Source organism: Cricetulus griseus, chromosome 3, assembly GCF_003668045.3.
Source record: "Cricetulus griseus strain 17A/GY chromosome 3, alternate assembly CriGri-PICRH-1.0, whole genome shotgun sequence".
Taxonomy (NCBI): domain Eukaryota; kingdom Metazoa; phylum Chordata; class Mammalia; order Rodentia; family Cricetidae; genus Cricetulus; species Cricetulus griseus.
Window position 1 is genome coordinate 139,048,985 of NC_048596.1, and position 24,339 is coordinate 139,073,323.

General features: G+C 43.6%; 1 protein-coding gene across 1 annotated transcript in view; it reads right to left on the reverse strand.

The window, feature by feature from the left end:
* Nucleotides 1-24,339, reverse strand: part of Atp10a (ATPase phospholipid transporting 10A (putative)) — a 166,401-nt gene that overhangs the window by 23,069 nt on the left and 118,993 nt on the right. Inside the window, exons 5-13 of the mRNA XM_027404730.1 lie at nucleotides 18,201-18,307; nucleotides 17,731-17,862; nucleotides 16,469-16,599; nucleotides 14,616-14,868; nucleotides 11,220-11,437; nucleotides 9,675-9,869; nucleotides 5,905-6,502; nucleotides 1,358-1,461; nucleotides 1,114-1,240 (exon numbers count right to left, since the gene is read on the reverse strand). Of these exons, the coding sequence (XP_027260531.1) occupies nucleotides 1,114-1,240; nucleotides 1,358-1,461; nucleotides 5,905-6,502; nucleotides 9,675-9,869; nucleotides 11,220-11,437; nucleotides 14,616-14,868; nucleotides 16,469-16,599; nucleotides 17,731-17,862; nucleotides 18,201-18,307 (1,865 nt within the window). The remainder of the gene's footprint in view (nucleotides 1-1,113; nucleotides 1,241-1,357; nucleotides 1,462-5,904; nucleotides 6,503-9,674; nucleotides 9,870-11,219; nucleotides 11,438-14,615; nucleotides 14,869-16,468; nucleotides 16,600-17,730; nucleotides 17,863-18,200; nucleotides 18,308-24,339) is intronic.

Sequence of the window (24,339 nt, forward strand, 5' to 3'; positions counted from 1 at the left end):
TCTTTTTTGAGACCCCCCCCCCATCCAGCCCAGGCTGGTCTCAAACTCATATCCTACTGATTGTATCTCCTATGTCCTGGAATTACATGAATGTTATCATTGCACCATCTTGACTGGCTGTTGTTTGCTTTCTGAAGACAGGGGTCTCATTATGAGAGCAGTCCCAATTCAATAATTAAATCAGTGGCTTAAAATGGGCAGAAACACTTTTGAGCAGCTTCGTTTAATTTACTAGAGATAGCATTCACTAAGTCTCCAGGTTCTGAGTCCTGTGGCTTTCTGATTAGGACACTATGGACAGAGTATGTGGTGGTCTTCTGTCTAGAGCACATCATGCTATTAAATATTAATAGTAACTATTGTAAAAATATGTATATATGGATAATATAGATTATCTCATTCCTCTGCCCGGGAAATGAGGACAAGGAAATGCATCCTTTGTTAAATAAGAAAAGATGAACTCACTGGAGCTTTATGCAAGCCCAGTGGAATCTGATTAACATTTCACAAAATGAGGTGTACATTACATAGCCAGTTCCTCTGTGAGCACACATCACATACACAGCGATGGGATGCTCAACTGAAGGAATTCACCATTTTAATATGAAATGTTCAAATATTGAAAAATTAAATATTAAAATAGGTACCAAAGTAATAAGTACCTTAATGTCTTCCTAATAATTAATCAGACTTTATTAGATGCAAATGGGGACAAAGAAGGAAATACGAGCCATTTGCTTTTCATCCCAAATGAATCTGAAATATTTATAAGATGCAAAACTCAGCATTTCCATGAATGTTCACGTAGATTGCCAGGGGGTTGAAATCTTTCCAACTGTCTATGTCAAAAGGCTTGCTCCTTGGATCCATTTTGTTGGCAAATGAGGCTTAAAAGAGGCAAGGACACAGTCACCCTGGAGTGCCTGGCACATATGAGCCCTGTTTCAAGAGCCTGCAGAAAATGCTCCTTCCAAGCTAGCTTCAAGCCAGGTCATTCCTCAGACAAGCTCATCACAGTCCAGACAGAGGAAGAGGAGCAGCCATGTCACTATTCTCCCCAGGACCCCTGTAAATAGCACACTCCATACAACAGGCACCTGGAAAGCTAATTACCCAGCAGGTGCAAGTTTGTCTCCAGGCGAACCGCGGACTGGAAGAGGAGCTCCTCACGGCTTTCCACAGATGCCTCCGCTTCTATGTGGCTCTGCAACCAACAGGCATACTCTTCTTTGCTCAGGACCTGTGGAGATACACTGTTGAGTGCTGCACTGGTGCTGTGCATGGGACGGGCAGGTGCCAGTGTGAAATCTCATGAAAAAGTCCCTCACTCACCCCCCTGAGGGGGCACCTCACTCACCCTCTTGGCAATACACAGGGTACGTAGGCCTTCCACTGCATAAAGGTTGAGGTAATTCTGTGTTTTACTCCGGATCTTTTTCTGATGTCTTCCTCTGGCGTCATCTAGGTCAGAGTACAACCAGAACCAATAATAACAGCCCAGCTGAGCACCCCAAAAAGGGTCTTCCTGTTGCCTGTCATGCGGACTACAAATCAGGTGCAAATGTCATAGAACTCAAAGTCAGTACGCTGTTACTTTAACAAAGTAACTCATCAAAACACAAGTTTGGGCTTACTTCTAAAATCCCTTGTTTGAGAGGCACAGGAGAACAAAACTTCATCAAAAGTGATGTGGCATGTTTAGTACAATCTACTTAATAAAGTGTATACTAACTTACGTATGAAAAATTGAACTCAGACAAAGTCACATTTCTCTCCCCACAATATCCCCCACTGTCAGTAAAAGATGCCCAAATAATATATAAGCCATACTTTTATTAAACACACACACACACACACACACACACACACACACACACACAGTCACACGCGATATTAGAAATTTAAGTGGAACTGAACAGTTTAGATATTATATTTTCTTATTCTGGCAGTCCTGAGCCATGAGACATCTGGACCCAGGAAGACTTGTGTCCTATTCAAGTTCAACTCATGCCAAGCTGAACCTGGCCAGCAATTCAAGAGGCTGACAAAGAATGCAGGATGCTGACAATTGGGGTGAAAAACCTTATTCTCATGTATGAAGCAGAACATAGACAAATAGTACTCTTATGGCATTAAAATGTCTTGACAGGCCAATTACTTAAAGGTGGCCTCTTACGGTCGGTAATGACCATGAAGAGTTGTTGTCCTGGATTATTTTGGTATTTAAATTTACTGAAAGACAAGTTCAAAGACATCTTAAGTTTGCCTGTCTTATAATGGTATGTTACCACTCTTGAAAGCTTCCTGGGCCTCTAGTTACTGTTTTAGCTCTGAAATTAAAATACAAACCACCAGACTCTTCCGTTATCTCTGGAGAAGAAGGGTGGATGGACCAGTAGAAAAGGCAAGTAGGGCAGTGACTGATCAACCACAATTGTTGAAACCACCCCACCCCCACACACGCACACACATTCAAACCAACTACTTGACTTTAAGTAGAGTAGGCCGTTCAAGACATGGAATAGATGGAGATAGGGTTGGCCATAGGCATCCATTTCTGAGGTGGATGGACACTGAGGTATAGGTAGACTATCTGCACAAAGCCTGATAGAAAAGAACACCCACCCGACCCAGCAAAAAACTGTTCACTGGCCTGATCTCACCCCAGACACAAAGACATAAGACTGTACACTTCTGGAGAAACCTTTCTACACTATCAAGCAGCTTCCTGTGAGTGATACCTATAGCACCAGGGCAGGGTAGTCAGAGAAAAGACATAGTACTGAGGCTTGGAGGACCTGTTTCTATGAATGCTAGGACTGATCTGTGGTCTGATGAAGATACAAGATGTTGAGAAAACTCCAGCTCCACAATGATCATCACCAAGAATCTGGGGAGTCTAAGGAGATTGCCCTGTGGAACAAGGGTGTGCATCACCCATTATTCTGCCCATATCTGGGACCAAGGCCAGGAGGGTGGTGACTCGAGCTAAAGTCATGGCATTCTCAATGCATGTGAGGTCACAGTCATGCAAAAGCCTCTACTTTCTGATATTCTACAGCAAGCCATGTCCTTTGTTAACTACCTACTAATGGAAGAATTCTGAGTCTGGTGTTCAGCTCCCTAGAGAATGGAACACTAATGCACTGAGCAGTGGAACCAAGGCTGCCAGTACCTTCACCACTTGCTGAAGCCTCTATTAGAAGGATGCTGAGACTGCACCAGGGCCCTGAAGCTACAGACAGAGTGCCAGCTCCCGCTATAGTCTGGGAAGATGCTATGCATGTTCACAAACTTCCAGACCCAGTGGGACTGAGAGGGCTGCAACTGGCCAGACACTGGAAAACCACCGCTGATGTTCGCAACACTAAGAGGCTCCCAAGGGGAATACAGTGTCTCTTCTTGTTCTCAGTGTGTGTTTTTACAAGGTACTACATGCTGTTTCTTTTATACTTTGGAAATTATTTTTTCTTAATAAGGAATTTGATTTTATTAAGGCAGGAAAGAGAGGAAAGTGGGTCTCTACTCATTCATGAAAAACCAAACCCAAACAAACAAACAAACAACTGGGTATGTACTGGGTAGCAGAATGTGAGCCCTTGATGGGCAGTGGGTCACAATGACCATGTACTCTATCCTTGCTCTCAGAAAAGGGCAAAGCAGATGGTCGATTACATCTTAAAGACTATACAAAGTGGTGACTCCACCCAACCAGAAGCAACAGAACTTTGATGAGGGGATAGAGGAGTCTAAGGGAGTCCTACTTATGCTGCTAGTCCATTTCATTAGGAGGCAATGAACCAGTGTATACAGGGCTTCCTGTGAGGTAGTCATTGACACACAAAAAGTGACTGACTCATCCACATAGAGCCGGGAATTCCAGACCTGGTATTTGAACAGAGGTCTGTGAAGACTGAGGAGGGGTGATGCTTTGTATCTAACACTATTTAACTTCCCACCATAGCAGGCAAGACAAGGACTTGGCTATGTGCTGATAATGCCACATAGCCCCTCCCACACTGTCATATTCACTGCTGCTCAGCCAGTTCATGATGCTTTTGGTGAAGTCCTGTGAGCTCTTTGAAGACAGTGGGTGGGTTACATGCAGCTAAGAGACCTGTGTACCCTGCTGAAGTTACCATCTGTGCACAGGTGGAGTGGCCAGGCCACTATGTGTTGCTTCTTGATTACACCTTGCCATCTGCAACAAGTCTGCTCTTCTCCAAACCTGCCTCACTTTCTCAGACTAAAAGCTGAACAATGTATGTATGTGGCCACATGGCCAGGAGCATGAGTTCACAGTGACCCCAGTGCTATGCTAGAGCTGCTCTTCCTCGTGTCTACACTTTCTCAGTCTTAACTTGCCCAGTATACTTATATATCTTTCCTGGCCAAACCAACTGCAATATTTCCCAGAGGAAGGTGGAAATACACACAAACAAATTATTTTTATTTGCCCTACTTGCTATGCGGCACCTGAGAATAGGATATATAATTGTCATTACCTGGGACTTCCAGGATGTAAGAGAATTGAGCTCAGTCTTCATATCTGCAGCTAACTGGTGATGGCTGGTTTCTTCCTGAGGCCCACAATAGGGAGCAGAGGGGAACAAGGCATGTGGGGCACACAACCCTGTGTTAGGCTGCATGACTGAATGGAAGGGACCATAAGTCTCTCCAGAGGAGAGTGTAGGCTCCCCACCCTTGACTTTAAAGTTGGTTCTGAATAGGTCTTGTAAAGGGTAAATATTTCCTTGTCTTACAAATGCTGTACAAGAAAATGCTTGGGCACACTTAATAGCTACCATCCCTGGTCCTCTGCCTGTTTCCCCTTCAGCCCCTAATGAATGCCCTGACAGTACCCCAGATAATATGTTCCTTCCACTCTGGCATATTAGGAGGAAAGGAGTGACAAGACAGCAAGCAGTCTATAGTGTTTAATTATTTTACATAATGGTGTCTGTTTCTGAGGTATCCTTAGTATTGGTGGGCATTTAAATGTCTTTTTAAAGTGAAACAATGGCAATGCAGTTTGAATGCTCCAAAGGGCTATGTGTTAAAATCTTGGTCCCAATATTTTGGAGCAGCATGGATGTTGTCCACATACTGAAACTTGGTGGAAAGCCATTAATTAGATCATCAGGGATATGCTTTCAAAGAGGTCAGTAGGACCTGAAGTGTACCCCCTTCCACTTTTGTTTCCTAGCCATGAGATAAGAAGTGTGTTTCATTAGGTTAGCCTACAGTCACAATCCTAAGAGTGATAAGGTCCACCAACCATGTATGGAATATTTAAACTGTGAGCCGCAATAACCCTTCTCTTTATAGACTGATCTTCTCAAGTGTTTTGCCACAGAAGCATTCTAGCTGGACAGAGTTACAACCTCTTTTGATGGTTAATTGCACTGTGGTTTTTAAACTACATTTTAACCCAAAAGTAATAGACAGAGAGACTGACAAGAGGCTGCTTGATCCACTGAGAGAAGAGGAAAGAGGATGCCAGGCTCACTTCTTGCCACCACAGTCTACTCCTACACAGCCTCACAAACAGGCTGAAGACCATGGCCTAGAACTCAAAGCGTCCACAGGTCTACGGAAGGACAGAAACTTCCAGCACTTCTCATCTAAAGAGTCCCCATCTCCACTGCTCATATTTAAAGTGTGCTGCTTCCCAAATGATATCCAATTCTACTATGCTCGAGGGCAGAAGAGGGCTGGGTCAAGTTGCAAAAGCTGCCTAAACTCACACCAGTGTAAAACCTTAGCACTTAGAACCCTGGGATTCTCTCAAAGGGTCTAAACTCCAGAAAGGACCAATGAAAGTCCCTTGACTCAGCTGAGTGGGATTTCTCAAAATGCCCTCCCTGACTCTGGGGTGTCATGGGAGAGGAGGAGGCTGGTTACCTGAGGAACACGGCAGCAAAAGATCCATGACCACTGAATCGGCCCCCTTGGTGTAGACATTGATCTCATCAGTCAGCGGGTGTCGGATCACCACCGACATCCTCTTGCGAATGGAGTCAAAGCCAAGCGTGTGCAGCAGCTCGAAGGTAAGCCTACCTAGGTGGGGCAGCTCCACGGACACCTGGTCGTGAAGCCGATCCACCAGCGTGCAGCTGTAGGCTCTGGCTGCATACACCAAGGCAGCCTCATCTGGGCTCTCAGCCTCATAGCGCAGCTCGCGGTCCTGCTGCTTCGCCTCCTTCCTAGGGCACTTCTCTGGAGTGCACTGAGGGGTCCAACCTTCTGCCTGGGCGGCCTGGCTGCTGTAGCCATTGCTGGCAATGGCCGGTGCCCCTTGGCCTAGCTTCTCCTCCAGCCTGAGAATCATGTTGTCTGGAGACAGGCTGGGCAGGAAACTAGATCCAGATTTGTGGCTGGACTTATTGGCGGTCAAGTTCCCGATACTGCTACAGCCGGAAGCCAGGCGGCTGGGTGTGAACCTCCGAAGGAAATCTTCTATGGTCTTCACTGGGGACTTCAGCTCGAACCTCACCCTCACCTGTAGAGGAAGCAGTCCAAAGTCATGAGAAAAAAACCCTACTGACCCCTCACTCTTTATAAGTGTAAGTGGCTCTCTGACTTCTGGCACAAAACTGGTCCTGTCTCTTCCACCCACAACCCAAGTAAAAGCCCACTAAGAACTAGCATGCTGGGCCAAACCTGTAATCCAAGTATTTAGGAGGTTGAGGCAGGAGAATCACAAATCCACAGTCTTGGATACTTGGAGACTATTCTTTTGACTTGTGCCCATATAAATGTTTATATGTAAGTCACATGTCTAAACCAAAAGGATCTTTCTCAGCAAATTAATAGACTGATTCATGATCCAAATCACTAAAGTTTTACCAAGGAAAAGAAAAGAAAAAGGAATCACACATACAATATTGCTAAATGTTCAAAAGGTTAATAACAGCATTGAAGTCACACTTAATTTAAGTAGAAAATGTCAAAACAACAGAAAACTGAAAAAATCAAGAGCGTCCAGTCAGACCAAATCCCACATGGAGGGAGAGGGCCTGAAGTCTCACCCCTAGCTAAAGAGCTGTTGGCACTTGATAGCTTTCCAGAGAGGCAAGGGAAAGTCATTTTTAAGGGTGTGGCCCCTCCTAAGTTGACCAGGCTTCAGTGGTAGCCATACCTCAATGGGTATATGGGCAGCACAAATTGTACTTGATCAGTTTTAAAAATGGGGTAGGGGAAAGACATATAAAAATTGAATGAGTGGGGAAGTGGAGTGGCTCTGGAAGGAGCTGTTGAAAGGCAATAATATAATAAAAATACACTTCAAGGAATTCTCAAAGAAAGAATAATAAAGACAGAGAAAACAAGATGGGGGGGGAGCAAATGTAGAAACAACCCAAAACTGAACTGTAAGCATTCTTAAAACTTTTCAACTGATCCTTGGGGAGCAACGTTGTAAATTACCATAGTAATTTCCAGCTAAGCCAGGCATCAGGAAAAGTGAGATACTGGCCTAAACTACGACAAGAACATTTTTCCTTTGATCCTAGAGTGTCTCTATTTTTATTTGATTCTTTGGTTCTGGGGCCTGAGTCAAACTTACTATGCATCTCTGCTTTCTTCCAGGAGAAAGACATTACTCCTGACCCTAAGCTGTTGGAGAAAGTGAGTGAGTGTGACAGGTGCCTTGCTTTTGCAAGACCTCACTCATGATAAGCCTACTTTCTTCCATGGAACCATACTCCATGTTCATTATATATACTATATGTCTAAATGGGGGATAGGCATCACCATGCAGCACCTGGAGGCTCCAAATGCTCCTGAAGGTGGCATTTCATGCCTCCACCCCTGATGCAGGAACAGAAATACATCCAGAAACATGTTCATTTGCAGTTCAAAGGTGGGTGATTAAATATTCTCTTCCCTCTGTGGAACTGACAGCACACGTGACTTTCTAAACATGCCGTAGTTACTTTGGAGCCTCTTGCTTATTTAACATCTGCTATATTGCTCTCATCTCTTAGGCAGAGGGTTACCTAGGAAACATTCAGCCCTCCAGGGATGATGTACATGGCAGAAGGCTTTAATGCTTGGTGATGAAAGTTCACATGGCCAAGTAAGGGATGCTTAGGAAGCTTGTACCACAGGATGAAACAGCTTCTGCTTAGAACTAGTGACCACACTTGTGGTCTGCACTGGACAGAACTGCCCACGTGGGATATTCCAAGTCCTTTTGGTCCTCATCAGAGGAAAGCAGTGAGAATTAAGAGCAAAGCTAAGTGGCAATTGCTTTCTGATTTACTGTCACAGTAGGAGCGCTGGTCCAGCTTACTCACCCCACATAACAGAGCAGTGGTTCCATTAGTGGGGGCTGCTGGCAGAGCTGAGTCAGAAGGCTGATGGCAAGGAAGGTCTGGGGCACATACTCAGACCTGAACAACACTTCCATCCTCTCTGGGAGCACAGTTCTCGGAGGGACAATTGTGTCACAAAGGAGCCCTTTTCTTTTCTTTTCTTTTTCTCCCAGATTTTTTTTTATTTGAATTAGAAACAAGTTTTACATGACAATCTCAGTTCCTTTCAGTGAATAAACAATCCCAGCCCCCCCCCCCAACTAAAACCCTACCTAGCACATATCCTCTCTGCTCCCCCTGGATGGTGAGGCCTTCCATAGGGTGTCATCAGAGTCTATCGTATCCTTTGGGATAGGGTCTAGGCCCACCCTGTGTGTCTTGGCTCAGGGAGTATTCCTCTATGTGGAATGGGCTCCCAAAGTTCACACCTGTGCTAGGGATAAGTACTGAACTACGACAGCAGGACCTGTAGATTTCCGAGGTTTTCTCACTGAAACCCATGTTCCTGGGGTCTGGATCAGTCCCATGCTGGTATCCCAGCTATCAGTCTGGGGAGCAAGAGTTCCCTGATGTTCAGGTCAGCTGTTTCTGTGGGTTTCACCAGCCTGGTCTGGACCCCTTTGCCAAAGGAGCCCTTTTCATATCAACTTCCTCTCTCCAAAAAGAATCTTAATATAAGACCAAAGCACACCCAACTTGGGTATTTCTGTTTCCAAAAGCCCAAATAACCACTGACCAAATCCCTCTCATCCACTTCACCTTGAGGGACGATGATAAATGTCTTTATTACTTTCACCTTCTATCTTCTGTGTACCAAAACTTGACTCTGAGGCCTTCCCACAAACCCTCACCACTGCCCAGATGACATTCCCAAGCACGGTGATGAGAATAACATGTCTAAAGCTTAGAGTCAGGATTGAAAGTTCACAAATCTTGTCCCAGAATCTGTCCCCCAGCTACCTTTATCATCCCTCTTGTATGATTCTAGAAGCCTAAGACTCTCTGGGTAAGTCACTTTGGGTAGTCATCTTTCTGCCCCTGCCCAAGGCCAAGGGGTTCCAAAGTGCCAGGGCAGCCTCAAAGTCATGTGTCTATCCCCAAGGCTAGGTCTTCACTGGCCTCTGTGTATACCCCGTCCATTTGGGCTCAAGAGGTATCTGACAAACTGTCCTTGCACTTACAGCAGCTTGATGGCCGCTTTGTCCCCATCGAATCCCCTTAAGCCTGAAGCACCACCCATGAGCAGTTTCTTGCCATTAAGTGAAGCATGCTTAATACCTTCAGCCAAGAGTCACAGAGCAGGCCTCAGAGAGAGTCATGGACACTTTGGGGTCTCAGGGATATTGCAGAACTTGCCTTTTGTCGTGGCTGATCTGGTGATGTGACAACTACGGTATTGCAGATGGTAAGTGCGATAAAGAAGTCAAAAACATCAGAGAGCTCAGGTGAGAGGTGGGCCAGTGGGTGCTCCTGGTGCCTTGCAAAAGCAAGGCACCTGTCACACTCACTCACTTTCTCCAACAGCTTAGGGTCAGGAGTAATGTCTTTCTCCTGGAAGAAAACAGAGATGCATAGTAAGTTTGACACAGTAACCTGCCAAGTGCTTTGGTACTTAACCATTTAAGCAGACTTGAATTTCTTATAAGGAATGAATAAAATTTTATCGCACTATAGACATATCATTTTACAATTGTAGTTTATATGTAACTTCAATTGTATAAAATACTTACATATTGAAATAAATTGATATATTATTATTATTATATGTGAAATAACTTCTTACAAGGTAAAAATAAGATATACCATCAGTCTAGAAAATCTTGGTCTGCATCTCATTGCCCCACAAAATAATATCTACCTTTTGAAAATCATGTTTCTACATTTCCTTGAGATCTCATATCTTTACATCTAAATAATTAAAATGCTTTACATAATCAATATATTTTATGTGAAAATTGACAGTAAATTCAGTTTTCTCTCAAAACCCATCATATGAACTTTTCCATAGCTTAAGATTATATGAGTGTTGGATGGACAGACTATAATTATCGGGGTATCCTTTCCCACTAGATATTTCAGTTTCACCATTCTGCTGGAATAAATAACATGTTGGTAAACACTTTATAATAATTGTTGACTGAATGACTAAATTGCTAGGTTGGAAAGCTTGAATATTCACGTCCTCTTGACATATATTGCATAATGGTGGAAGGAAAATATGTTCGAATGCAGTCTTCCTCTTGCCTACCAGAGCCTTCCTTTCCACATGACAGATATGAACCCAAAGATTAACATTCACAAGTCTAGATAGCAGTGCTTAAATGGTGGTAGCTTCTGTACATGTCGAGAAAGTCTTAAAGGAATGAGACAACTCAAAGTGAGCACAAATTATTTCCTCTCTGTTCTTAAAACATTGCAGAAGTCAAAGGATCTTTTCAAGGCCTGTTACCCACTTCTAGAAATTTCTCTGCCTAATGACAGTGGTTCATAAACACATTAGCCACTGACAAGACAAGAGAGAAATTTGCTTTGTGCTCATCTAATTAAAACTTTATGGGGCAGGTAATTGGCTCTGCATTTTCACACGTGTCATCTTGTTCTGACGTTTTGTTCATTTCCTTTGGTTAGGCATCCTCTTTGTTACCTTCTTTAGGTGGCTCACCTGGCAACCACCCAGCAGCAGACACCATGGCAAAGAGGCGGGATAAGGGTTTTAGGAAAGATACAATGGAAGAGAGGGCTTGGCCAGAGAGCTTCTGCTAGTGGCGCACGGACAAGCCTGAGCTTATTTGTGCAATTAAAAAGAGAGAATTTTGATGATCAGAGACAATGGACAGTGGGAACAAAGCGGGATAGTAAGCTGCCATCCCACCAGGAGGGCCACACGCTGCCGGTACTCACCATGGGGCTGCTGAAAGCAGTGTGCTTAGACAGCATGCTGACTCGCTTGGCCTCAGCCAGACTGCCTGTGCGCCGGTGGCATTTGATACTTTGATTCTTGTGAGTAACTCGGATGTTCTGATGGCTCCCAGTGCTACCATGTTGGGATACTGTGCCCACCTTGGGCATGACTTCCTCCTCCTCCTCCTCTGCCTCTTGGTACCTGGCCAATCGCTGGGCTATGGGGACAGGGATACAATGTAAAACATCATAGGGGCAGACTCAATCAACTCAGGGAGTTGTAGGCCCCAGAGGACACCCTATCCCCACTGTCTAATGGTAAGGCTGTATTTAGTGAGTGTTTCACACTGACAAGGGGCTTGAGAAAATTCCTACAACACCCCTACTTAACTGCAATCTCCATGAACTTACTGAGTGGGCAAACCCAAAGGCAGCAGAACTTTTTGGCTTTATTGTAATATTTGTTTTTTGATTTTGAGAAACAGAGTAACTTCCCTGACTGTCCTGGAACTTGCTTTGTAGGCCAGACTGGCCACTAACTCATAGAGATCCGCCTGCCTCTGCCTCCCATGTGCTGGGATTAAAGGCGTGCATCACCACCGCCCAGCATTATTGTAGTGTTTAATGACAGTTAGAATCTTTCACAGGTAAGAAGACCAAGTGTCAGGTCAGAGAATTTAAGGAACTTACTAAGGTTATACAACACAGGACGAGGAAAGTGAAGGTGGCACCCAGGTCCAAGGATTCTAAAACCTGGGTCCTGTCAAGTACGGCACAGTGGCTACACTGTTGTAGTCAACCAGACTTGGACTTCCAACTGGCCTTCTCTTCCAGTAGAGCTTAGATATGTTTTGATCTGGTAATAGGAAGGGCAGACTGTGGGTCTGCCAACACAACAGGGTTCTTGAAAGATTCCCTGCCCTGGGGTGGCCTGCTTTACTGGGGCCTTCAATACAATGAAGTATTTTCCATGTGGAATGGAGCGTATGCACCACAGTAGGTGCCTTGCACATGGCCATGCGGGCGAGGGAGATGTCTACATAAACCACTGGACTGTGGAGTGCAAGGTTCACTTTCTTGAGATTGCACAGGTTGGCTGCATGTAGCCAGGACTGTACTACGCCAGTGAGACTCCCTCCAAGGGGATCTTGACTATGGTCCTAAGCTTCAGTCTTTGAGAGTCACTGCTCAGTAGGATCCCCACATCTACACAGATGCTTGAAAAACAGCATGAAGAAGAGCTCACACCACTGGTTCTTGCCAGTGGCTTTGAACAAATCTTCCTAGGTTTGCCAGGTTAGGATGACTCTCTGAGTCATGGGTGAGCAATAAGGAACCCTATTCAGGATTACTCTTTCAAACCAAGTATTTAAGTAGAAGTTCAAGTGCCAGCATGGCACTTGGAAGAAACATTTGGACAGTTGTAGTATCAGGGAACTTCTGAGAGATGACCATGGTATTAGTCAGCCATGAGAGCAACTCTTCTATTAATCATCAGGCCTTCCGTCAGTGAGGAGATAAACAGGGATAAGGAAGAAGTCACTTGCCCACTGTCATCAAGCTAAGTATTTCTCGATAGCAGGGTGCCAAACAACCCATCTGTTTTCTGGTGACGTACGTCCCAGTGTGCTAGCTGGATGGCAGAGAGGAGCAAAATCCTGGGCATCTAATCATGCCCACTTTCTGGCATTGTGTATTGAGTTGGTTCCAGCATGGAGAGGGACAACATGTAACCATCCAGCCTCCTCCTTCCCTCTGAGGCTGTGAAGCCAGGCAGGAGCCACTGCTGCTGTCCTGTGGGCTGAGGCCATTTCTGCCTTTAGAGGCCTCAGAGAAGCCTAGGTTATCAGGCCATGCAGTAAGGATATGCCCAGAGTCTCTGTGGCTGGCTCTGGCATATAAGCTGGGGCCCATTGTTCAGATTTGTATTCAAAGCCAGTGTCAACCATGGGCTGAATCAACTGAAGATGATATTTATCCAGTGCTGGCACTTCTATACATCATGTCATGAAGATACCCAAAGACTGTTTCATTCCTCAAATGCTTTACTGTGTCCTCTGGAGGTGACAGAACCCGTTAGCCTCATCTTAGCATTTGACTTCTGTCAAATCTATGAGTCTGTCCCAAGGAGTCACAGATCCCAGAGTTATTTTGTTAATTGTGCTGTTAATATCATCTTTGGCTGACAAATCATAACTGTACATATCTTTTGTTGGGTACAGATTTTTGTTTTGATATGCCTACACCTGCACATGAAGCTAATTAATATATCCATCACCTCACCAAGAGGAAACATCAGCATCGATTTAAGGCAATACTGTGCAAGAGATCTCAGACCTGTTCTTGTCTGTGAAACTGAGTCCTCACTCTACAGGCTGCTAACACAATGCCTGGGAATACACTCCAGTCACAAAGCTGGGCAGTTGGGAAGGGGAGGGGGAAACCAGAGGGCTAGAGTATGCGATACGGACAGGGGAGTGAGGTTAGGAAAGAAGACAGGGTAAATGGGTAACGGCCTGGAAAATACCACCAGCAGTTTATTTGGGGTGCAAATAAAATGTTAAATAGTAAGTAGATTCCTAGGCCTTCTGTTATACTGTTTACAGAGGAAGACAGGGGTCACCAAGATAATCCTTAGCTGCTAGAGAGGTATCTCAGTAGCTACAGATGTGGTCATTCACTGCCTTCCCCATTTCATCCTCTATTCTCTTTGGCAGTGTGTGTTTCTTTGTCGTTCTTATGGGGTGGGTTGCAAGGGAGCTTTTAAAGTTGTTATTGCTCTAGCAATATGGCTGTAGTGCAGACATCTTCATCACATGTCTTCTATTGGCAAGGAGCGCAGGAAGCTAATGGCTTTCCCTGAGCCTTCCTTTAGCAAGGAAGGAGGCAGCAAAGGATAAAGAAAGGACAGCCAGGAGGCAGGGCTGCCTGAGTAACCAGAAGTGAAGAGACTCATTTCTCTCAGGCTCCAATGGACATTGTGTTCCAAGGCTAAGAGTGCAGCGTAAAGTACATAGTGCCCATCTGAGAATTTTCAGCTGATAGCTGGAAGATAGATGAGTGACAACAGAAAAAATCTCTCTGTCCCTCTGTAGGACAAAGTAAAGCCACTGCAAAAACTAGCACTTCAAGAGTGCTCTGCCCGGCTGCTGTGCTTGCCTGACAGAAAATGAGCCAAAACAGATGCGAATCATTCCAGACACAGCATCGAGCACGGCAATGTCAGCTCAGCCTATAAATAGCACAGGACTCCCAAGTGATCGCCAAGGATTTATCCTCCCTTGAAAACTAGCAAGTCCTGTAGCTTGTGGACAGTTTGCCCCCTTGCCCATGCAACTTTGGAGAGAGCAGGTTTCTTATGCAGCCCAGACTGGAGGCCTCTGTTCTCACACTCACCATTGGCATCATGAGAATATTCTATGCCGGACACAGTGCATCTTCGAAAGACCATCTTGTTCTCAGTTAAAGTACCAGTTTTGTCTGAGAAGATGTATTGTATCTGCCCCAAATCTTCTGTGATGTTCAGAGCTCGGCACTGCAGCTGTGAATCTGTCTCTTCATCATATAGTTCTATATCTTGGTTAATGAAGTATACTTGGCACACCTTAACAATTTCGATGGAAACATATAAGGAAATCGGGATCAAAACCTAGAAGACAAAGGCACACAGGATGAATGACTGTGGGCACCAGGGAGAAGTAGAGTTAATCCAATTGACTCAAATGACAAATGACCAAGGAAGCATGAACTGTACTGTACCTTTAAGAGTTTAAATAGGTTGGCTTAAAGTCACTATTGGAAAAGGATTAGAGTACTGGCAAAGAGTTTAAACTAGAATAGCCTAGGCTGGTGCAATTGTAGAGCGGAAATCCACTCCTATGTCTGGAAGGATAACGATGGCCTGGAGACTTAAGTTGTGCTTGAGAGGGGCTAGGAAAGGAAAGAGAGAAGAGAAGAAAACAGGCACAGTCAGAGTCCTCATGAGCAAAATGACCTCTGTAGCAGCACTCTCCCTCAGGTTTCCCCTGAGCCCCAGTGACAGGAGCTGTCTATCACAAGGGGACATAGTCCATAGTCTAGGGGACAGCCATGAAATGAAAACAGTTGTTCAGAGGCTGGTTTTATGTTGCAGGAAAATTTTGTGGTCTTGTGCAACAGAGAGCAAAGGGAAGATGGCTTGAGAATAAAATAGCCAGTAATGGTTTGATCATTCAAGACCAGCCTTCTGGAAATGAATGTTTATTTGCATAGTCATGGCACTGAACTAATATTTATGAGCCCAGAATATCATATTCAGACTAACTGGGTTCTCTTGGTAAATTAATTATGCTAATAAGACACCAACTATTATCCTAACTCAAGGCTAGAATAAAATTTGCATTTACAGAAAAGACTAATTTGGAATGTTAAATGAGACTGTTTTCCCACTGTAGGAAGCACTTGCTATAAGAGGCAGGGATATCTCAGTAGAGGCTGAACATATCATCTGGTTACTCTGCTCTCAGAGGGGTTAGTGGTGAGCCGCACTGCCCCTTAGAGCTCAGGGGCTGTCCTTACTCTTTAACAGACCTTTTTGGGTGCTGCCTCTCTTCAGACAGGGAGGTTATGAATGCATACTACTGCTACTGAAAATGAATGCTGGTACATGCAGCATCGTCACAGTGAATCCTGGGAGGGAGGCTCATCCTCAGAGATGCTGTGAAGGAAATAGTTGGGGTTTAGCTCACAGCAAAGCATTCAGCTTGGTTTCCCAGGTTTATGGAGTACCACATCAATGTAACACACTAGTGTCTGGGAAACGGGATGAGGGGCACACGTGATTGTTCTCTATTAGTGTCTGAAATTTTCCTGTAAATCTGAAAATAACTCCCAGATAAAATTTCTTTTGTAAAACAGTAAACAACTAAGGGTATAGTCTAATGGTTAGACACTTGCCTAGCATGTGTGAGGGTCTTTCTTCAATAACAGGTTAATAATAATGATGATGATGATGGTAATAATAACAAGGACAACAATAGTAATAATAGAAAAAAAAAGAGGAAAAACTGGCAAAACCCAACCCTCAAGCATCATTTTTAAGAAAAGCAAAGGAGAGCATCAACTTGAAAGTCACCAAAGAAATAACCTACAAACAGAGAATAAAAGGTAACATGTATTTCTGACTCTTCAAGATGAGAAATTCTTAGCAAGGCTTTTGAAGTTGCTCAAAGAGAGTAAAGTAATTACCACACAGTGCTTAGTACTGTTACCTGAAGAACTATTATCATTGTCAAAAATGAGTAAACCGCAGCTGTGGCTGGGGATAGAGAGCTGCCATCAGCCTCAGGAACATCAAACAATGCTTCCTTCTCTTGGTAGCGCCGTACCCATAATCCATGTCCTGTGCATGTTCAAAGAGAGGCATCATTTATCTGATGGGAAAGAAAGAATGCTGCTTGGGAAAATAAGACAAATTTAAGATTGTCACTGAAAACGGCATATTGGGTTTATCAGCTTTCTTTGCCATGGAAGAAAAGTATAGCACATAGTATTCTTGGACCCATGGGTAGATGGCTGGAAAAAGTGCACACTTTGTGTTTTGCTCACATTGAGGGTTTCTTAAACAGTGTGTGATACCACACAGCTGTAATCATGTCAATTGGGAAGCTATGGTAGGAGGATCAAACATTCTAGGCCACCTTGAACAACATAGCAAGAACACGCCAACCACACCCCAAGGTTTTCCTGCTGACGATACTAAATGGTGGGTACCACTAGTCATCATATAGAAACTGTATGTGTGCTGGGAGAAGAATTTCACCCTCTGGGTGCCACAAAAACAGAGTCATGAGCTGCTTGGTAACAAAGCAGTAGGACCTCAATACTGCCCACATGTTCACTTCTTGGAGTTCAACTTTCTCATGTTACAGATTCTGAGAAGTCAAGGGTTATGTACGGTTCTTCCTAAACTTAGTCCCACACCTATCTGGTTACAGAAACCTTTTGGTGTTCTATGTGGCTCTGTCTTTAATCACCAGAGACTATGCTTCAAGACCATGTTATACGTCTGATACATGCTGACAGTGGAGCAGGGACAAGGTGGAAGTCAAGTGCTGGAATTTCAAAACACATTCCTGCAAAGCTTATGTAAACTTTGACCACATTTTAGGGCACAAATAGTTGTTTTCTCCTTTTATCCAATCACATTGGTGTACATGTGCCTCACCTGTTGTTAGCTTAGTTCATAACTATTGCTGACACCTCACTAGATTCATTACTACTGTTATGATCAATTCATCCTGGTATCCAAGCAGTCTTAAACTAGGAAAGGAACATTACTCGGCAAAGCTTATTCACCTCAATGTGGCCACACTGATGCTGATGCAGACATTCCTGGAATCCAAGTCAGTGAACGTGGTGCATTTGACCTTTAAGGTAGCTGGGTCTGGTGCAGTCAGGATAGACACCCCCAAGCTTGCCTGTAGGCTGTCCAGCAGTCTACCTCACTGGGGACTCATTTTAGGAGACTTACCAACCGCCGAAAATAGAGACATACAAACGAGGAGAAGGACACACCAGAGGACATCACAGTTCATCTGCCTCTCAAGCTGGCTGCGCTTGTAGCGGGGTCCACTATTGTTCAGCAAGGCTTTGGTTTCATGTCCTGGAGAGGAGGATGGAGGGTTACGGGGACAGTTCCCTAAGAACTTTGGTCAAAAATAGATGCAGAATGAATACACCATTATAACAAACAACTGTGAAATGAATGGAAAGAAATATGGTAAAATGTGTGTGTGTGGGGGGGAACAAACACCAAAAACTATTGGATTGAAGTACTATTAGAACAATCTTTGATCTTACATTTTTCTATGGTCCTGAATTGCCCAATTTTCTACAATGGGTATACACAACTCTTACGATTGGATTGAAATGATGAAGAAATATTGGGAAGCATACATCACAGTGTAGCAGCACGCCATCTAAGGTTTAGCCTGTGCCTACCTGCATAGATGACAATGCCAGCCACCGCTTCTGTGTTCCTGATGGTGCACCCTCGAAGCAGCAGGTTTTCCTTATGCAGCCCAGCTTTCTCCCCATTGCTGTGGATACTGTGGAGGAACATGGACCACAGCATGTCACATGGCTGTACAAGACCTTCCAGAAGGATCCAAGGAAACCTGGCTGCTGGACAGGGAAGGGTACAGAAGGCTCCAGCATGGATTCTTGTCCTGTGGGTCTCCACAGCAGCTGAGAGGAAGCTGCTCAATTAGCAGCTAGGTACACAGAAGCCCCAATGCTGCTATTTATCTACTTTACATGGGATTAACTGGGATTGACTACACAGGGACCAACCCTGTAGTCATGAGACAGATCTGGTAAGCTAACAAGACAGCCCTGCTGGAAGATTGCTGGCATATCTACTCTGCCAGAAATGTTAACGCTGTTCAGTGCCTTGTATTAACACAAAACCCACAGACGTTGAGAAAAGATGGTATTCATTTTGGCAACAGTGTAAGTGTGTACGTGTGGTATATGCATGTATGCCAACATTCGTATATAGGTACCAGCATGGAGATCAGAGGAGTCCATCAGGTACCCTGCTCTATCACTGTGTCTTATTTTCTTGATACAGGGTCTGTCACTGAACCTAGAGCTTGTCATTTCTTCAGCCAGGCTGTATGGCCAGCAAATGCAGCTATCCTTCAGTTTCTGTTCTCAGCCTCTGCCTCCAACACTAGTGCCTCGGGTATAGTGGCAGCTCCTGATTTTTACAAAGTTTCTGGGGATTTGAATTCAGGTCCTCATGTTTACAAGTTCTCTTATCCACTTCTTCAATCCAAATTTTGGTAACATTTTACATCTATTTTCATAAAGTTATTAAGATACTAACATATTTAATCTGAATTGTGTTTAAATCCACGGGTGATACAAATTGTTTCAGTGCTGTATAGATCCAGAAGTACTGTCCAAGTTTAAGTCATTTACTTTAAAACTTGTCCTCTTGGCCCAATGACCAGGGCTTGCCAAGAGAGTTTACACTAGTACTAGGCTGGGACAGACCCAGAAACCCAAGTATATAGGCCACCTGACATGTTAGGCATCCTTCTTCCCACCCTCATTTCAAAAATCTCTGCTTGACACTCAGACCTCTAAGTCTTTTCTTGCTGTCATCTCTTACAGTGACACCCATGAGCTGCAGAAGTAAATATATTTTCCAGGGAAGAAGATAAACTAAACAAGACTAAAATCAAGACTAAAAATGCTTGCTGCATTTAAATTTATTGTAATTAACATAAATCATCATAGTGCCATTTTTTTCTACAGCGCATATAGAAAGGGACACTCAAGGAACTATCCAATCAGCCCTCTGCTGATGGCTCACACTAGCAAAACCAAGAGAGAGAGGGTCAAGAGTGAAGATAAGCATCTGTCTTTGTGTAGGCAGCTACAAACAAAGCCCTGCCATTACCGTCCCAGGGAGAGAACTCCCATACTGGATCTCTCATGAGGATGTTTCTCTAGGGACAGCAGGACATGGTAAAGATTTCACTGTGTAGCTGTGAAGAATAATCACCCTAATCATGATTTCTAGGAACAAGATGAACTCAGCAAAAAGAACAACAACCTTTTTTGATGGATGTGACATGAAGCTACATCCAGCCTCTAAATCTGTGAGCTTTGCACCTGCAGACTGAGCCAGGTATAGGTGGGTGACAATGGGAGTAAGGAATTGTCTATAGTTAACAGGTAATTTTTTTCTTGTTATTTCCTGTAAAATACAATATACAACTGTTTACACTGTACTGTTTTTTATAAGTCACACTATTTAGAGTTTACAGGATATGTACAGTTTATATGCAAACAGTGTGCCATTTTATGAAAGGGACTTGAATGTCTATGAGTTTTGGTATTCACAGTAAAGAGTTCCATAAATAATTTCCAAGGTACCAAGAATGTAAGGATTGTCCTTCACTCTCTTTGGCTCTTGCCATACCCCTCCCCTCACTTTCTCTCTGTGTGTGTCTCTGTGTGTCTGTGTGTGGTACTGGTGATTAAAAACCCAGGTATTCAAAATGCTAGGCAAGTACAACTTACAACTGAGCGATGCTCTTGACTCATACACTGTACCTTCAAATCAAACCACGTGGGAAGGAACTTATCACCAGAGGTTAAACCTGCCTATATGAGGACCACAACTACAGGAACATGGAGTGAGATATCCACCCTGACCTCAACTGTAGTGCTGTCACAGGTGAGGGGAGTGAATTTAGGGCAGGGGTCAGGCAGGTGGCACTCTCTTGAGTCAGGTAGGGTCACAGTCAGACACTCCAGGCCTTAGCCAAACCTGGTTGCTTCTATGCTGCTGTGAGACTTTGGGTGAGTATCCAGGTAGCCTACAGTTTCTGTCTTAACTGTACCATTTGGAAGTTACTTGCCTGCACTTCCTGCCTACCCTAGTATTGTTATCCTCCTTCTCAGGTCTTTGATGAGGTTGAAGATTAGACTGTCACAATTATTGTTCTCTCTTCCTAGATAGAAATACTAGGTACAATACTTAAACTTTCCAGCTTAGGACAACTCTATAGTAATCTACTGTGCCTTTACCCTAGGAATGGATACATAGCTCTTGCCTTATGCTCTAGTTGCTTCACTAGCAATAGGTCTTTTTTTTCTCATTTATTTTTTATTTTAATTAGAAAGAAAATTATTTTACATGTCAATCTCAGGTCCCTTTCCCTCCCCTCCTCCCCTGCCCCCCCCAATTAACACCTTACCTATCCCATACAATTTCTGCTCCCAAGGGAGGGCAAGGCCTTCCATAGAGGGTCTTCAAAGACTGTCTTTTATTCTTTGGGATAGGTCTTAGGCCAACATCCTTCTGTCTAGGCTCAGGGAGTATCCCTGCATGTGGGATGGGCTCCTAAAGTCCATTCCTATGTTAGGGATGAGTACTGATCCACTACAAGAGGTCCCATAGATTTCCAAGGTCTCCTCACTGACACCCACATTCAGGGGATCTTGATCAGCCCCATGCTGGTTTCTCAGGTATCAGTCTGGGGAGCAAGAGTTCCCCGATGATCAGGTCAGCTGTTTCTGTGGGTTTTACCAGCCTGGTCTGGATCCCTTTGTTCATCAGTCCTCCTTCTTTGTAACTGGATTCCAGTTCAGTTCAAGGTTTAATTGGGGGGCTGCTTATACTTCCACCAGCTGTTGGATGAAGGCTACACGATGTCATATGAATTAGTCATCAATCTCATTATCAGGGGAGGGCATTTAAGGTAGCCTCTCCTCTGTTGCTTAGATTGTTAGCTGGTGTTATCTGTGTAGCTCTACAGACATTTCTCTAGTGTCTGATTTCTCTGTAAACCTAAAACGTCTCCCTCTACCATAGTATCTCTTATCTTGCTCTCTTCTGTTCTTTCCCCAACTCAACCTCCCTGCCCCATTTTGTGTTCCTCACCCCTCCTCTTCTCCCCTTCTCAATCTTCCCTCACCTCCCACTGCCCCATCCCTATGCCCCCAATTTGCTCAGGAGATCTAGTCCCTTTCCGCTTCTCCAGAGGACCATGTGTGTCTCACTTAGGATCCTCCTTGTTTATTATTAGTTTCTCTGGCAATGTGGATTGTAGGCTGGTAATCCTTTTTTCTATGACTAAAATCCACTATGAATGAGTACATACCATGGTTGTCTTTTTGTGACTGGGTTATCTCGCCCAGAACAGTTTTTTTTCTAATTCCATCCATTTGCCTTCGAATTTGAAGATTCCATTGTTTTTTTGTTTCCCCTCCCCCCCCCCGATGAGTAGTACCATTGTGTAAATGTACCACATTTTCTCTATCCATTCTTCAGCTGAGGGGCATCTAGGTTGTTTCCAGGTTCTGGCTATTACAAATAATGCTTCAATGAACACCGTTGAACAGATGTCCTTGTAAGATTGTGCTTCTTTGGGTATATGCTCAAGAGTGGAATTGCTGGATCTTGTGGTAGATGATCCCCATTTTCTTGAGGTGTCGCCATACTGATTTCCAAAGTAGCTGTACAAGTTGGCACTCCCACCAGCAGTGGAGGAGTGTTCCCCCTTTCTCCACATCCTCTCCAGCATGAACTGTCATTGGTGTTTTTGATTTTAGCCATTCTGACAGGTGTGAGGTGGTATCTCAGAGCTGTTTTGATTTGCATTTCCCTGATGGCTAAGGATGTTGAACACTTTCTTACATGTCTTTTAGCCATTTTAGATTCCTCTATTGAGAATTGTCTATTTAGTTCTGTACCCCATTTTTTTAATTGGATTGTTTGGTGTTTCAGAGACTAGCTTCTTGAGTTCTTGGTAAATTTTGGAGATCAGCCCTATGTCGGATGTGTATCTTTTCCCAATCCGTGGGCGGTTGTTTTGTCTTGTTGACTGTGTCCTTTGACTTACAGAAGCTTCTCAGTTTCAGGAGGTCCCATTTATTAATTGTGGATTTCAGTGTCTGTGCTACTGGTGTTATGTTCAGGAAGCTGTCTCCTGTACCAATTCATTCAAGGGTATTTCCTACTTTTTCTTCTAGTAAGTTCACTTTGGCTGAATTTATGTTGAGGTCTTTGATCCATTTCAACTTAAGTTTTGTGCAGGGCAAAAGGCTTGGGTCTATCTGCAGTCTTTCTACATGCCAGCATCCAGTTATGCCAGCACAATTTGTTGAAGATTCTTTCTTTATTCCATTGTATAGCTTTAACTTCTTGGTCAAAAATCAGGTGTTCATAGGTGGGTGGCTTAATATCAGGGTTTTCAACTGGGTTCCATTTGTCTACCTGTCTATTTTTGTGCCAATACCAATCTGTTTTCAGGACTATAGCTCTAAAGTAGAGCTTGAAATCACGGATGGTGATGCCTCTGAATGTTTTTTTATTGTACAGGGTTGTTTTGGCTATCCCGGGTCTTTTGTTTTTCCATATAAAGTTGAGAATTGTGTTTTTCAAGGTCTGTGAAGAATTGTGCTGGGATTTGGATGGGGATTGCATTGAATCTGTAGATTGCTTTTGGCAAGATTGCCATTTTTACTATGTTGATCCTACCTATCCAAGAACATGGGAGATCCATTTTCTGGTATCTTCTTTAATTTCTTTCTTTAAATACTCAGAATTCTTATGATACAGGTTTTTCACTTTTTTGGTTAGCGTTACCCCAAAGTATTTTATGTTGTTTGTGGCAATTGTAAAGGTTGATATTTCTCTGATTTCTTTCTCAGCATATTTATTGTCCATATATAGTAGGACTACTGATTTTTTGAGTAAATCTTATATCTTGCCACTTTGCGGAAGGTGTTTATCAGCTGTAGGAGTTCCCTGGTAGAGGTTTTCAGTTCACATATGTAGACTATCATATCATCTGCAAACAGTGAAAGCTTGACTTCTTCCTTTCCAATTTGTATTCCCTTGATCTCCTTTTGCTGTCTTATTGCTTCTAGTATAATATTGAAGAGATATGGAGAGTGGACAGCCTTGTCTTTTTCCTGAATTTAGAGGAATAGCTTTGAGTTTCTCGCCATTCAGTTTGATGTTGGCTGTTGGCTTACTGTTGTTTTTATTATGTTCAGGTATGTTCCTGTTATTCCTGATCTCTCCAGGACCTTTATCATGAAGGGGTATTGGATTTTGTCAAAGGCTTTTTCAGTATCTAGTGAGATGATCATGTGGTTTTTCTTTTCCAGTTGGTTTATATGGTGGATTACATTGATAGAGTTTTGAATGTTGAACCAACCCTGCATTCAGGGGATGAAGCCTACTTGATCATGATGGATGATTTTTCTGATTTGTTCTTGGATTCTGTTTGCCAGTATTTTATTGAGTATTTTTGCATCTATGTTCATGAGGGATATTGGTCTGTAGTTCTCTTTCTTAGTTGTGTCTTTGTGTGGCTTGGTACCAAGGTAATTGTAGCCTCGTAAAAAGAGTTTGGCAATGAACCTTCTGCCTCTATTGTGTGGAACAACTTGAGGAGTATTGGTATTAGCTCTTCTTTGAATTTCTGGTAGAATTCTGCAGTGAATCCATCTGGCCCCAGGCTGGTTTTGGTTGGGAGACTTTTGATGACTGCTTCTATTTCCTTAGAGGTTATAGGTCTGTTTAAGTTGCTTATCCATTCTTGATTCAATT